At 39.2% G+C, this 14,521-nt stretch overlaps 1 protein-coding gene across 3 annotated transcripts; it reads left to right on the forward strand.

Moving 5' to 3' along the window:
- The first annotated feature begins 875 nt into the window (after positions 1-875).
- Positions 876-9,689, forward strand: LOC104421595. Of its 3 annotated transcripts, none has more exons than XM_010033601.3 (13): positions 876-1,438; positions 1,691-1,768; positions 2,776-2,933; positions 4,197-4,272; positions 4,706-4,773; positions 4,902-5,160; positions 5,686-5,769; positions 5,889-5,995; positions 6,097-6,150; positions 6,244-6,327; positions 8,305-8,468; positions 8,887-9,037; positions 9,139-9,689. In XM_010033601.3, the coding sequence occupies exons 1-12, from the start codon at positions 1,108-1,110 to the stop codon at positions 9,029-9,031; spliced, it is 1,608 nt and encodes a 535-aa protein (XP_010031903.2). In that variant the 5' UTR covers positions 876-1,107; the 3' UTR covers positions 9,032-9,037; positions 9,139-9,689. The 3 variants fall into 3 exon arrangements, with proteins under 3 accessions (XP_010031903.2, XP_039159544.1, XP_010031902.2); XM_039303610.1 differs by having other exon boundaries at positions 877-1,438; positions 5,674-5,769; positions 9,131-9,689; XM_010033600.3 differs by having other exon boundaries at positions 878-1,438; positions 5,674-5,769.
- Positions 9,690-14,521: the final 4,832 nt, after the last annotated feature.

Raw genomic sequence — 14,521 nt, forward strand, 5'->3', positions numbered from 1 at the left:
TCTTTACGCACTCATTTTAATTTTAATTAAAAAAATATTTTGTACTTTTTTTCCTTTTCTTTTTATTTTTATTTTCTTCTTATCATATGCAAGCTTGATGTTTGTTCGCCTTAAAAAGGCAAGCTAATCTGACAAGGCCTGACGCCTGTGAGCCAAGGGCTTGTGAGATCTAATGAGTGGCCAACTCAAGCTCGCCGATTTGGCGAGCAACGAGCTTGAGGCTTGCTTATGGTTGGTGATTGCGTGAAAAGAAGGAAAAAGAAAGAAAGAAAGAAAGAAAAAGAAAAATAATTAAAAATCAATTAAAAAATAAAAAAAAAGAAAGGAGAAGAGGCTAGTAGGATGTGAGATAAGAAAAAGTAAGTGAGGAAATTGTTTTTCTTATTTTGGAAGTTTTTCTATTGATGGGAAATATTTTCTTTGACCGGTTCATTTTTTGTAAAATAAATGTCGAAAAATTCATAAAATGTTTTTGTGAAAATTATTTTATACGAAATGAACGGATCTTCTTATTAATGCACAAATAGATAGGAAAAATGACAAAAAATGATTTATGAATTTTTGTTTAATGTGTAATGTAATCTTCGAATTTTTAAAATTATTTAATATGATATTTAAATTTTGATACATATTGATTTAGTGTTCGAAAATATATGTGAATTAGAATTATATTTTTATATAATTCATGAATTAAGTTGAATATGTATCAAAATTTTTATGATAAATTAAAAATTTACCGTTACATTGCACGTTTCGTAAGATGAAGAATTATTTGTGTCATTATTTGATAGTGAGATTAGAGACTTGCACGTGACAAGTACAGTGGTCGAATTTCACCTTCAATCCGCCTACCGCCATCATCGCCATGTCCCCGTGATCGTCATTTCTTTCGGCCCAACTAAAATAACTGCACTCTCTCTCTTTATCTCCTGCTGGATCTGCCTCGAATCCAAACGCATTTCCGATCTGCGCTCTCCCTCTCTCTCTCTCTCGCTCCTTCTCGCCGCACTGCTCCGCGATTCCGTCCGGGCGTGGAATCCGCACCTCGGATCTCGTCGATGGATCTGTAGAAGGCGGCCCCCCGCCCGGAGTCTCGCACCGCCGGCGATGATGCCGCCGAGGTTCTCGATCTTCGGCGGCGGCGGCGGCGGCGGCGGCGATGCCAAGAAGCCCGGCGGCAGCCCGCACAGAGCCCCCAAGAGCGAGCTCGCCTCGCCCTCGATAAAGCTCCGCACCGACAAGGAAGTGTACAGGCCCGGCGATGCGGTGGTCGCGACGGTGGAGATCGTGACTCCCGACGCGGGCGGTGTGGTCAAGAACGGCTCGGTCTGTTCGCTCCTGATCAAGCGCCTCGGCTTCGAGATCAGGGGGATTGAGAAGTTGGACTCTCAATGGTTCGCCACGCAGAAGCCCTCGCCGGAGTCCAGGCAACGCAGAGGTACTCTTTGGGATTCTGTTGTTGTCGATGAAATTGACGGGAAGAGAGCATCGGGGATGTTGTTAGAGTGTCGGGAATTGCGAATTCCGTAGGAATTAGCTGGGGTTTTAAAGAGTATTGGGCGAGGAATATTGTACTGTATGTCTTGTTTGACTTGATCCTAGTGGCTGTAGAGGAGGTGCCCACAAGAGGAATTTATAGAGATTAATCATGGAGTATGAAGGCTTGATGAGTTAAATTTGTCGTTTACAGGTGAATATGCTTTTATGGACTGCTCGGTGCCATCCATATTCTCAAATCAGATTGTTTCTTGCGGCACCACTAAAACCTGTAAGTGCATTTTCTTTTTTCTGTTGTTCCATTTGCATGAAAAGGTTAGACAGATGATGAAGAAATTCGCATGGTGAAAAGAAATAATTAACCTAGATTTTACATGTAAATCTGTAGCTACAAGATTGTTCATTGTTTTTCTTCCACCGAATATGGAATCTTCCTTTCTTACTGTTGTTTCTGCATGAAGTCTGGTACTGATAGGGAAGAAAATATTGTCAGATGGGAAACAGGTTTATTACTCAGAAGAGGGAAAAATCATTTACTGTTGGTGAAAGGACTTTCACAGCTCGCTGGTCGATCCAAGCACATGAATCTGGGAAAAAAGTTTGTCCATAAACTTAAAGTTGAGTGACTATAATAGAAAAGGGCTAATCCGTTTCTAGATCAGTATCGCTTAGCTAGTCTAGATACATGCATTCTCTGGATGTCCAAAAGATGACCAAATCTATATTATGTTAGAATAATCAACCAGAAGGAGCTGGGTTTCTTCTTGATATTTTAGTACTATCCGTGCTGTCACTTTGATTCTAGCCTGTCTAGCTTTCATTTTACTAGTATCCTGTTGATCAATGTTTAAGCAATGAGTTTAGGATTCCTGATGATTGAGGGATGATTTGGGATTCTTATCCAGGGATAGAAGAATTTTTACCACATATGCGAAGCATAATTTAAGGGTGTCTCCTTGGAGTAGACTACTATGTACCTCATTTACATATTAGTTGGAATGAGGCGACATGTGAGAAATTCTTCCTCACATGATTTTATATGGCTCATTAGACCACTGGCAGATTAGTTTCATAATATTTGTACTAGAAAGCTCAAGGTTCCATTCACTATTGAATGAGAGACAAAAACCACCCATTGTTGTCTTGGAAAGTTGTCATTCATGCTTCATCATTCAAATTGTTGTGTGCTTCATGCTTTACTAATTTCTTTGGTGTGATATGGAAATTTTTTATCATCTCTCTGTGTATTAACAAATCAGCTTTTCTTCTTGTTGGTAGATGTGATTCGAGCTGTGCTGCCAAGCATCATACCGCCATCGTACAGAGGTGCTACAATTCGTTACTTGTACTATATAAAGACTATGTTATCAGGACAATGGCAGATTCTTGAAACTGGTCACTCTCAGAGGGAATCAGCGAAAGATCTCCCTGAATTGGTTTGTATTTTAATTCATTCTTCATATTTGTTATTTGATACATGTTAACCAAAAGATTGCTAAATAATGTTGCTATCCCGTTTGTCATTTGAACTGTACTCAATGATCATTTGGTTGCAACTTGAAGTAGGTCCACGTCACTACATTACGCCTGTTTTTTTCTCCCTTAGAATGAGGGATGGAGTTTGTTGCAATATCAATTGGTTTCTTCGAGTTCTAAAATCTCCTTTGAGCGATGAACAAGTAGCTATCTTTCTCAACTATTTCATTCTTGATTCTTATGAGGCACTTTCTTCTGAAGTTGCGATATCTCTGATTTGCTAATAATCGGCAGATTCGGTCTTTTGATTTATATAATGTGACATTCTTCTTCCCCGTTGGATTAGGAAGAGCTGAATATTGTGTTTACTAATATGTGGTGAGAATCATGAAAACTGGAAAACTTGAAAAGGGATCTAATTTAACTTTGGGAAAGCATTACTGAAACTATGAAAAAGTGGAAAGGAGAAGACAAGAAGTTCAGCTTCTCACTTGACAGGCTGCTATTCCTCGCTCTGTAATAGTGGTATGTCTTAATAGAGATAACATGTTTTTATCTTTTGCTAAGGAGCAGACTTAACGTTCAACAAAACATAACAGTCAAGGGGATCAACCTTTGGTAGATGATCCTATGAAATTTTTTGGCTCTTTCTGTAGTTAAGTTGCTTATTAATTCCACCCATGCACTTTGTGGAAACTCTATCATGCGCTTTCAGGAAATAGCATTATGATTGCACCTTTTGTAAGGTGGAATACCACTAATTATGGAATGGATTGATGTGGTTTTAATTAAGCAGCCTATTTTCCTTTAAAGATTCTCGTTGTGATTCTGATTCTCATCTGGCACAAATAAGTTAGTTTCACAGTACAAGTCCGTATATATTTCCTCGATTAAATCTTTAAAATCTGTTTTGTTTACATTATACCTCTTTCTGTAGATCATCCTCTTTAAGACCTCCTGCTAGCCTTATGGTGCTCAAGTTGGTTCTCAAAGGTTTTGTATTGAGTGCTTCAAATATGGAGTTGCTATGAAAACTGCTTTTCTATTCATGCAGATTGGACTAATTTTGTCTATAGTTCAACTTACTTTTGTTTACCACCATGTGCAGACATACATGAATGATGTGGCTGTTTAGTTAATGAGCCTTAAGGCTATGCCCTGGTTTTGTTGTTGTGTAGTGTGTCCAATATGTCTCTTATTGGAGCATATGATGTGAACTACAGGAAGTTCGTGTGCCGCTACAAGTTTGGGTTGATCAGAAAAACAGTGGGTTGCTATTGGATGAAGGTCAAAGTGAAGGTGAGTATATCTTTCGCAATTTCTTGTGGTAAGTTGAGCCTATCTGCACATAATTCTTGATCATAATATGGTTATAGCACTGTAAATAGCCTTCTGGATCTATATGACAATGGAACTTTTTTTCCTTACCTAACATGCAATCACAAGGGCTTAAGATGTGATGTAACTCATTCGATCTTTGATTTCTGAGATTTGGATAAGGCAATTTATCCATTTTCTGTTTTTGTCAATTTCTTGGCTGTTTCTTCTTTTGTCTAATAGATGGCTTTTTGATGATGACACTAAACCTGGTCATCTTTACTTCCAAGGATACATTTCCTCGCACAGTTTCGCTAATTTTTTTTTTATTGCTTACACATTTCATATAAACATTTCTGATGGATATTATGTATCTTATCTGTATGACCAATTTTGGTTTTTGAACTCTTTTTAGGTATTGTTCCTTTGTCAACCATTCAACTGGATATTTACTGGAAAGAGATGGATGGCGAGTCAGACTGGGTAGGTCTACATTCTTTCCATTATCCGTTTCCTCCCATTGGAATTGCTAATAGCTTCTGTATTCAGCAACAGCATTTACTGAGGCATTGAAATGAGAAGACCATTTGACAATTTGATATACTGTATAGGTTCGAGCAAATGACATATATGATGGAGTGGAGGAAGGTTATGATAGTTCAAGAGATGAGATATCATCTGTCTCCTCATATAACCCCAGTAGAGAAAATATACATAGAACCTTTGGGAGTTCACTCTCCTTGCAGTCGTCTATAGCAAGATCTTCAAGCAGAGATATATCATATGCAGAAGGTGAACGGATGAGTCTATCATCCAATATGGCAATTCCTCGTCTGTCTGCAGCAGAAATCCTCCATGACAATGATGATGGTAATTATGCTTACAAAGAATTATATTGTAAAATACATATGCTGCAGACAAGTCCTGATTATAAGTATACAATTCTGATGATGAACAAGAAAATCAGGATGTGTCTAAAGGATCATATCCTGTGATCAGATTGCTGACTATAATATCCTCTAAGTTGTATCTCTTGTGCTGTAGGAAAGCTCACTACTTATAGAAGTATAAACATGGTGATAAGTTAAAATAAGACATATCAAGTACAATGGCTTTTGAATCTGCAGATATGATCATACCAATCTTATGATTTGGACATAAGATAGGAAAATGATCCTAGAAAATTAGGAATTTGTTAGGATTGGGCCACTCTTTAGGTTTTAGATCTTAGGATAGTATCTTGACAATAATGCCCACAGTAATTTTGAGAAGCTTCTGAAGTTAGCTGATGAAGAATGAAAAGCTTCTTTGTTTCTTTATCATAATGACTCAATCAACTCCAGACAAAGCTAACTGAATTAACTTTGCAAATGGATGTGGAAGCCCATACTTCAGGTGTTGCCTCTCCAAATGATCGGTCAAAGCTTGGAAAATCTCTTTCAACAGATAACCATGAGGGAGCATTTACCCCTGATGCAGGTAGACTCTGGCAACATTTTCTTGATGTTACTAAATGATTGTGAGACCATTACATCTTTTGTCATAGCTGCTTGATGCAAAAGGTCAATGAACTTATTTTCAGAAATGTTTCTTTGTAGAGGAAGGATTTATTCGAGCAAGATCCTACAATATCAGAATGGATGACCGTGTTCTGCTCAGATTTTCTCCAAAAAACTCAGACTCAACTTATTACTTCAGTGACACGGTGATGACAGTGATGTGACTTGGGATCCCCCCCCCCCAAAAAAAAAACCCTCCCGGGTTTTCTTTTGTTTTCTTTTATCTCTAATAAGTCATTGTTCACAGATTGGTGGAACTCTAACCTTTTTTCCTGAGGAAGGAGCCCGGAGATGCCTTGAGGTAATTGCATCTAAGAAGTGATATAAAAATAATGATAAGGGGGCAGCTTCTGTATTCCTTTAACATGTTGATAAAATGTTGGAGCCATTGCAGGTTTCCATAACATTGGAGATGTCAGAGACTATAAATAGGCGTTTTGTCCATCCTTCCAGGAAAAATTCACCTACCATCACCAAGGTATCATAAGTTTTTTTAAGCACCTTTTCTTAGACTCAAAACTTTATATCCACCTATAGTTATTTATATATTGTCAATATTTCTTGCCAATTTTTTTACTTTTTCATCATGAACCAAGTATAGTGAGTGTAATATAGTAGCCTTCATATTTTAATATCGCTCTGAATGGAACGCCCAGATAAATTTGTCTGCACAATCAGCCATAGGGATAGGGAAGTTGACATTAGTATCTTTGATAGAGAATATATGTGGACAGTTGTCATTGTTCAAGTGCACGGCTTTTATGTGCCGGTGGTGCAGTGGTAACTCTATTTTCTTATCTGAAAAATAAGGATACTTTTGAATTTTTTGCAAAATATCTAGTGTCAGATAAAATGTAAGAAAACTGACTTGAAGAGAGGGCATGAGAACAGAGTTTGCCTTTTGGCTTTGGCAGTTCATCCTTCTTAGTTCACACTGTCTATGCATCACATGGTGTTGTGAATGTAACGCATTAAACTGGAAGAACGTATGACCAAAATAATACTGGAACCAAGGACCAGATCATGAATTTAATCTCTGATGCAATTTTTCTTTTCTGCATCTCTCTTTATGCTGATCAAGTTTGTATTTGTTGATTATCACTAACAAGAAAGCCAAAAAGAAAAAAGATTGCTGTTTCGAAAAAAATAAAATTAGGTAAAGCTATCAATTGGGGAACTTCCATTTGGCATTTGGAGACCGTTTTGCCAAAAGCTTAAACTTGTAGAGAAAAAAAAAAGCCAACAGGGCACATCTGTTTATTATTTCTCGCATGTAAGGCGGATTTTACAACTGGAATACAGCATGTAAATTTAACCACTTCCAACAGACAATGAAAGACGAACAAAATTACAGCAGGTGGTAAAACGAGCAGAACAACTATAAGAAGGATTGTCTGAGTTCGAACCTTTAACATGTGCTCAAATACCGTGTTAGAAGACGTTTGTTCTCACAAACTAAGTCACTAGAAGTCAGGCACGCAGTCTTTATCTAGAAATATAGCTGAATGAATTGACCTCCAGCTTTTTCTCTGACTAAATACTAGTTACGCATGTAAATTTGATGCATGATTTAAGAGAGAAAGTTTTTCAATATTTAAATATGCAATCCTTTCTACCAAATTTAGATGATTCAAAGCTGGGATTTTTTTTTTTTTTTTTTTTGGGTCTTTAGCGAAGGTAAATTTAGTAAGCATTACTAGTTTTTACAAAGCCAAAATATAAACTCACGAGAAGTGCAATGATGTACATGTTCATGCAGCTTTCTTCTTTTGTGGTCGTATTTGGGAAGCTTGTCTTAATGCATTTCATGCTAATACACCTATTTGGGGGTAACTGTGCTGCCAGTGCTGCAATATAGCACTCTATACAGAAAAGTGCAATAGCATTAAGTGCTGCCCAAGGCTCCCTTGGGGAGCCTTGACAAAGGATTTTGATGATTGGCAACCTACAGAGAGTGGGAAAGTATTGACCAATATTATAGGGCTTCCAAGTCTAAAGACAGAGTCTGATATTGTTTATCATATACTGATCCATTGTGAGCACGTGCCTCAGTTTTGATTTCAAGCTCCATCAGTACAGAACAATGGTGAGAGTATGAGCAAGGTAGTTGGGTGATAAGGTTTCAACTTTGGACACATTTTGTCCTCTAAGAAGGAGGTGATAAAGAAGATACTTCTTCTTTGTCACACTAGTATAAGTTTGAAGTTTTTTATGACTCAAAAGGATCCTGATACAGATTAATTCTGCTGAGGTCACTAAAACATTTGCCTGTCACTGCTGATACTTTTGTTATGCTGATGAAGGAACAGTGAGGAATTTGAGATGCTAATTTTTAACATGAAGAACTCCGTGTGCCTGACCTTGGTGCTACTTTGAGTGCATTGATTGTTTTCTTTCTTTTTTCTCCCATATTGTTACCCTACCTTTGATTTTCTGCTTCATCTTCTGCTTATAGGTTCAGAGTGATCACCACGAGGTTGTTGCAGATTTGGTGCAGACTAGCTTTCTCTTTTCCATCCCTATGGATGGGCCCATGTCCTTTTCCACTCCCCGCATCTCTGTGCAATGGGCTCTTCGATTTGAATTTTATACCACCCCAAAGAACGTGGACTGGACGAGGTATGACAAAGCAGTATGAATATACACATCTATTTTTCTTTTTTTGATTTTTTTTCCTGCATGACATTCTTGGGTAATGTGAGGTGTCTTCTCTGATTTTACTCAGCTACTGCATAGAAGGTTTTCTTATGTAACATTTGGAAGTTAGTGTTTCTTGCATAAAGGTCATTTTTGCTAGTCAGCTTACAAAATAATGTATTATTGGACGACCAGTTGTAATTCTCTCTTAACTTCTCTTGATGTTAGTTTCTGCTTAATTCTGATTAGATGAGAAAGTTGAAGGCTATGTTATATCAGTATTGTTCCAACCGACATCCTACTAGTTGGAAAATAATCCTGTTCCTGCTACGAACCCTAATCAGACCCAACTTGTATACCATTGAGTAATTGATACATTCTTCGATTTTTACAAATTTAGGTATGAGCATCCTCTTTTGGTAGAGGGAAGAGAAAAAAGTGAGTGGGTTCTTCCGATCATAGTGCATGCACCTCCACCCGGACCCTCAGCTGCTCCTACCCGAAGCGAGAAATATTTCTCTTTGGAACCATTGTGGGGGTCATAGTTGAAGGTAATAAGATTCACTGTTTTTCTCTTGTAAATGTCTCCCGTTTTGGTGAAACTAATTGTCTCCCTATATTGACATGCTATTTGCCCTTCCCATGTTCATAGGTTTTTTTGGAATTTTGGATATCTTTACTCGCTTACGGATTCTGGAATCACATCCGATTCCGATGTCGGGAACATAAAGGAAGCACATCAAGGAGGAGACAGGGCACAGCTTTGTCATTCGACATCTTTCCCATCCTTGCACTGGAGAATGGACCAAATGTTTGAAGTGGAAATTGGTGCATTTGAAATTCGGTGCACCGCCGCAGCCTCCGTTCTTAGCTCCATAACTAACCCATTCGGTGTGCCCTAGTTGCGTCTTGCTTTGTCAGCCCATCTCATATATGTGTCATCTCGTTAAGTTTTAAATGCTCAAGCCGTTGTTTCTCGCAGTTCCACATTTCAGCCCATCAGAGAATGGAAATTTTGCTGTTTTTTCTTTTGCTCTCTGTGTGAATATTGAGATGTACTTAAGCAGAATGTACATATTGAGATCTTACGTATCTGTCGAAACGGTCCTTCAGCCTTTCAAACCGATCCATCCTTTTTTGTCAGTCCATCTTCTGTCGTAGCGAACTTTGATGAGCGTTATAGTCAATATTGATTGCTTTGAACTTTGGCACCTTAAAATGCAACAATGGGTGATTGAAGTAGGGACAATGTTCTGGGTTCATAATTCGACAACTCTGAACTCATCTTTCTGGAGGTCTTTTCAGGCTCTATCTTTCAGGGAAGCAGGCTTTATGTGCATTGAAAAGCTGGCAATCTTTAAGCTGTTATCCGGTATACAAGCTTAAAAAAGTGGGAAAGAAAGTGATATGTTTGAAGCGGTTATTTCCACTTTTAAGTTGCAAGGAGGACATATCTTTCAGACTTGCAATTTTGTGTCTAGAATATATCCATTGCAAGGAGAACTTATGTTTCAGACTTGCAATTTCGTCTCTGGAATATATCCATTAGGTTAGAGAAGGAAAGAGTTTGGGAATTCTGTGCAATGAGGTATGAGTAAGGAACTGAAATCTCATCTTCTTTTCGTGTATTCGCCCTTCCTCTAGACTAGTTAAGTGTGCGTAAATTGAAGGCCAGGTAAATGAAAGTGGGAAAAGTACCTAAAAAAATCATATACCTATTGCATTGGTATTAATTCAATCTTAAACTTTTTTCATTGAATCAATTCAATCCTAATTTTTTTCACATTGGTATCAATTTAGTCCATCCGACCAATTTTACTTGGCTGATGCTGATGTGGACATCGGCTAGTACCAGTTGTTTAGCCAACGTTGGCGAGGCAATTTTTTAAACAAATCTTTTTTGATTTTTTTTTCCTTTTCTTTTTTTCTTTCTTCTTCCTTCTTGGACTTTCCCTATAGTGGCTAGCGAGACTCCAGTGAGGCTCACTAGCCTCTGGGTGAGGTTGCGAACCCCTCCCTGGCCACCAGCGAGGGTTAGGGCCCTCGCCTAGGGCCGTGGGTGAGGCCGCCTTCACCAATGGCAAGGCTAGGGAGAAGCTGGCCTCTCCTATGGCCCCCATGCCTCGCCCGCAACCTTGGGTGAGGGCCGTGACTCTTGTTGGCCACTTGCAAGGGCTTCGCGACCCTCTCCCAATGGTTAGTGAGCCTTGCTAGAGCCTTATCAACCACTGTGGGGAAAGTCCAAGGAGGAAAAAGAGAAAAAAAGGGAAAGAAAAAAAAAAGAATAAGATTGGTTAGATATATTGAATTTGTACCAATGTGAAAATATTTGTGACTAAAAATATTTAATTGAAAAATTTACGATTGAATTGATATTAAAGTAATAGGTTTATGACTTTTTTGATATTTTTCCTAAATGAAAGTAAAGGAAAATTCAATAATCCAATAGCCACGAGTTATGAAGAAAGCACAACTGAGAACATATACCCATAAGTAAAGTCAATGCAAATATTTTATCCATGCCTTTCTCTTTTCCTTTTTCAACCCGCTGTTAAGCTGAGTGTGTACTTGTCTAGAAGCCTAGCCTAGAAACCATTTTGAATGTAGATTGCAGTTCATGCAGACTCACAACTATCACTTTTATTTATTTATTTTTTAAACAAAATTCTTTTATTTCCACACTGAGAATTTCGCACTAAATGTTAGAAAAATCAATATTACAGACAACATCTCTATTCTTGACAAAGAGCACAGCAAGCAAGTCATGCAGTTAGCCTACGTAGAGTACATACTCGTCTAGAACGGAAATTGAACAATTGCTACTCTGAAAACACAAGCGCAGTCTCAACATTCATTAACTCAAGAAGTCAAGTGAAAAAAAAGAGGTGCTTGAACTGAAACGAGACCGAATAATTTAGAGACACAATTTCTTCCATAACTTACATATTTCTCACTCTTATTGCATGTACGAAGCCAATACCGTTGTGTTTTGGAAAAGTAGCAAGCAAACCGGGCAACTCTTTCTGCTCTTATAATATGCTGCAAGGCACTCAGGAGCACTGAATACAGTCCTGACCATGTTCCCATTTGCATATTCCCCTGAACACTTGGGCAGCCGTGCGTTACACCGTTATGGTTGAGCATCCTCATCAAACGATGCTGTCCTGGCGCTCGAGCGTCGAGGAAGAAGATCTTCTCCGTTTGACTATCTTCCCGACGCAGCAATTCGTCTTTAGTGCCAGGCGCATCGTCTGCCCCACGTAAATCAGACTCATAAAGCCCATCCACACAAAGATTCCAACTTTTATTATCTCGACCGTCAGAATCCATTCACGCATGGAAGCTAATACTGAGAAACTATAGGTGAGCGTTGTGGGTGCGATAGCGATCCACACGATCACCATCAGAACCAAAATGAAAAAACCTACGCCTCAAAGGGAGGCTGCTGACAAGTAACATGATGATGCTGAGGGATGCAATAAAGCTTGCTGAGTTAACCCCCAAGATTGGCACGTAGTCTGAACCACCCGGAGGGTTGGCTCCGACTTGGAATGCCGTTGTTGCTGTTAAAGATGCTACAACCATCAGTGCGTTCTTTTTCCTTTCAAGTCTATCGTACTGCTTATGAAGATTCTTCTTCCATCATTTTCGCCGCACGGGGAATTTGATATGCTGATTATTCATATTTGGAGGTAAGGATCCCATCATCAGGGGTTCAATTTGACTCCTAGAGAGGGCATGGACATCTGCATTTGTCGCTCTGGATTCTTATGTTGTCCAAGTGCCTTCCAGGTTTTCCAATCTATGCTAAAAGGACATATGCCGTCACACCGCTCAGGTTTGGAGAGTTCGCTTCTACTGTGATATAGGACATCAAGAAATTTAATGTCCGCACAAAACAATGATCGAATGTATCAAGGGAATATATGAGAAGGTCAACCCAAGATTAAACCGATCGGCTTGTGCAGATACAAAAGAGAAGACAATTATAGGTGCTTTATATTATAAGATGGGGCTTGTGCATTTCTACTTACGTCAGTTTACTTATCTGTGGCAGCTGGGTGCAGTATAGTGTCGTCATTGTTGTTCTTCAAATTAACAAACTCGTGATCTCCCAGTCTCACCACAAGCTTCAGAACTTGCAAATTATTATGCTTCACGCACAAATGCAATATAGTCTTGTCAAATCCATCTTATGACGTGCTGCATCAGGACTTTGTCAAACCAGTTCCTTTAGAACTTCGACTTGGCCTTTAACCGCTGCAAGGTGAAGAGGGTCCCTACAATATTTGTCATGAGCGTAGCACATATCCGTATTAACGCTCAATAGTTTCTTCACCACTCCAAGATGACCTTTAGCTGTCGTGAGGTGCAGGGGGATAACTTCTGAGAGTCCAGCTCTAGGTTTTTGATCCAGAATCTCGCCTATGAATTTCTCATGTCCAGGCATTGCTGCTATTTGTAATGGAGTCTATTTGGAAGGTCACACCATGCATCTGTCGAGAATCAGCGGATCGTCTTCCAGCAAACCAAGCAAAGAAGTCGCATCCCCTTCGGCTGCTGCTTTGTAAAGCCTCCGCTCCATTTTCGATCCTCAAGCTCCGAAATGACTCCAGGCTTTATATAGCGTTTTGCTTGTAGCATCTCTTTTTATTTTAAAGACAGCTGTGAAATTCAAACTCCCTCGGAATCCAACATCGCCGTCCGCAACAAGGAGCGCATTGTTATGTTCGCATAGGAAAAGTCATTAAATTTGTCGAACAACGCATTAGAGGGAAATAGCAGCTAACTGACAATATTCTTCTACATGCTCCTGTTGGGAAATAACAGCTGACGGATATTGCAATAAGTTATTAAGCATGAAGAACTTTCAAAAGATGGAGGAACATTGGGTAATCCGAAGGCGGGGGAAGTTTCGGTACCTACTTCATAGAGAGAGCAAGTAGCCAGGAATTCCATTATGAGTGTAGTAAATAGTGAGTATATGCTCGATCAATAACACATCATTAGATTTCAGTCAAATTAAAACCCGTGTTATCTCCAAATCTCTCCAAAAACTCACTTTCGAAATTCACGGAGAGAGAACCCTAGCTCTCCTGTAGTTTGCTTTAGTGTATAATAATCAAGAAGAATTCCATCTCTTATTTATATCAGACTTGTATCTAGCATCGGAAATCTCCACCTTGCTCAAATTTTGCAGCCAAGTGATGGTGGTTATCATCCATTATGGCTCTCCCAAGACCTCAACAAGCGTCTAGCCATCAACACGATGTCCTGGGCTAACATCACTAACCAAGTCATTAGACCGCGTGACGTCTTTAGCTACTTTTATTATCACCATATTTCCAACTTATCATCAACGAAATCGCGTCTCAATAAAATGCCTTCCAACGCGTAGCACAAACGGAAGAAGTAAAGGCATGACTGCTTAGAAATTGACCATCCTTGAAGTTCCGGCGTGAGCCACTGGTTTGCAAATCCAGTTTATGCTACACTATCTGAATTGCATCCTCTGAAAAACGCCTCAACCCTTGTCGTCACCCACAAATCATGAGGATCCACTTCACAGCATCACAATATTCACCTGAATTAACTGTATCCATTCTCCGGACTGCACGTGAAAAATCAAGCCTAGTACTATTCACAACATAACTCAGAGAACCAACACTACTAGCATGTGAAGCATGGAGCAAATGCTCCTTAAAATCCAAGCCTAAAACTATCTCCTTGAACTTTGGCACCTTAAAATGCAAGAATGGTTTATTAAGTGGAGAACTCTGATCTCACCTCTTTGGAGCTCCTTCTTTGGGCTCTGTTTCTCACCAATCACCAGTCACTCTCCTTGTGCAGCAAAACAGCTTTATTTGCAAAAAGAGCGGCGACCTTCAAACTTCATATGCAAATGAAAGCTCGAGAAAGTGGGAAAGAAAGAGCGACATGTTTCAAGCGGTTTCTTGCCCTTTCAAGTTGCAAGAATGAGGACATATCTTTCAGACTTGTAATTTTGTCTTTGAAGATAGAGAAGGCAGAAGTTC

This window comes from Eucalyptus grandis, chromosome 10 (genome assembly GCF_016545825.1).
Source record: "Eucalyptus grandis isolate ANBG69807.140 chromosome 10, ASM1654582v1, whole genome shotgun sequence".
Lineage (NCBI taxonomy): Eukaryota > Viridiplantae > Streptophyta > Magnoliopsida > Myrtales > Myrtaceae > Eucalyptus > Eucalyptus grandis.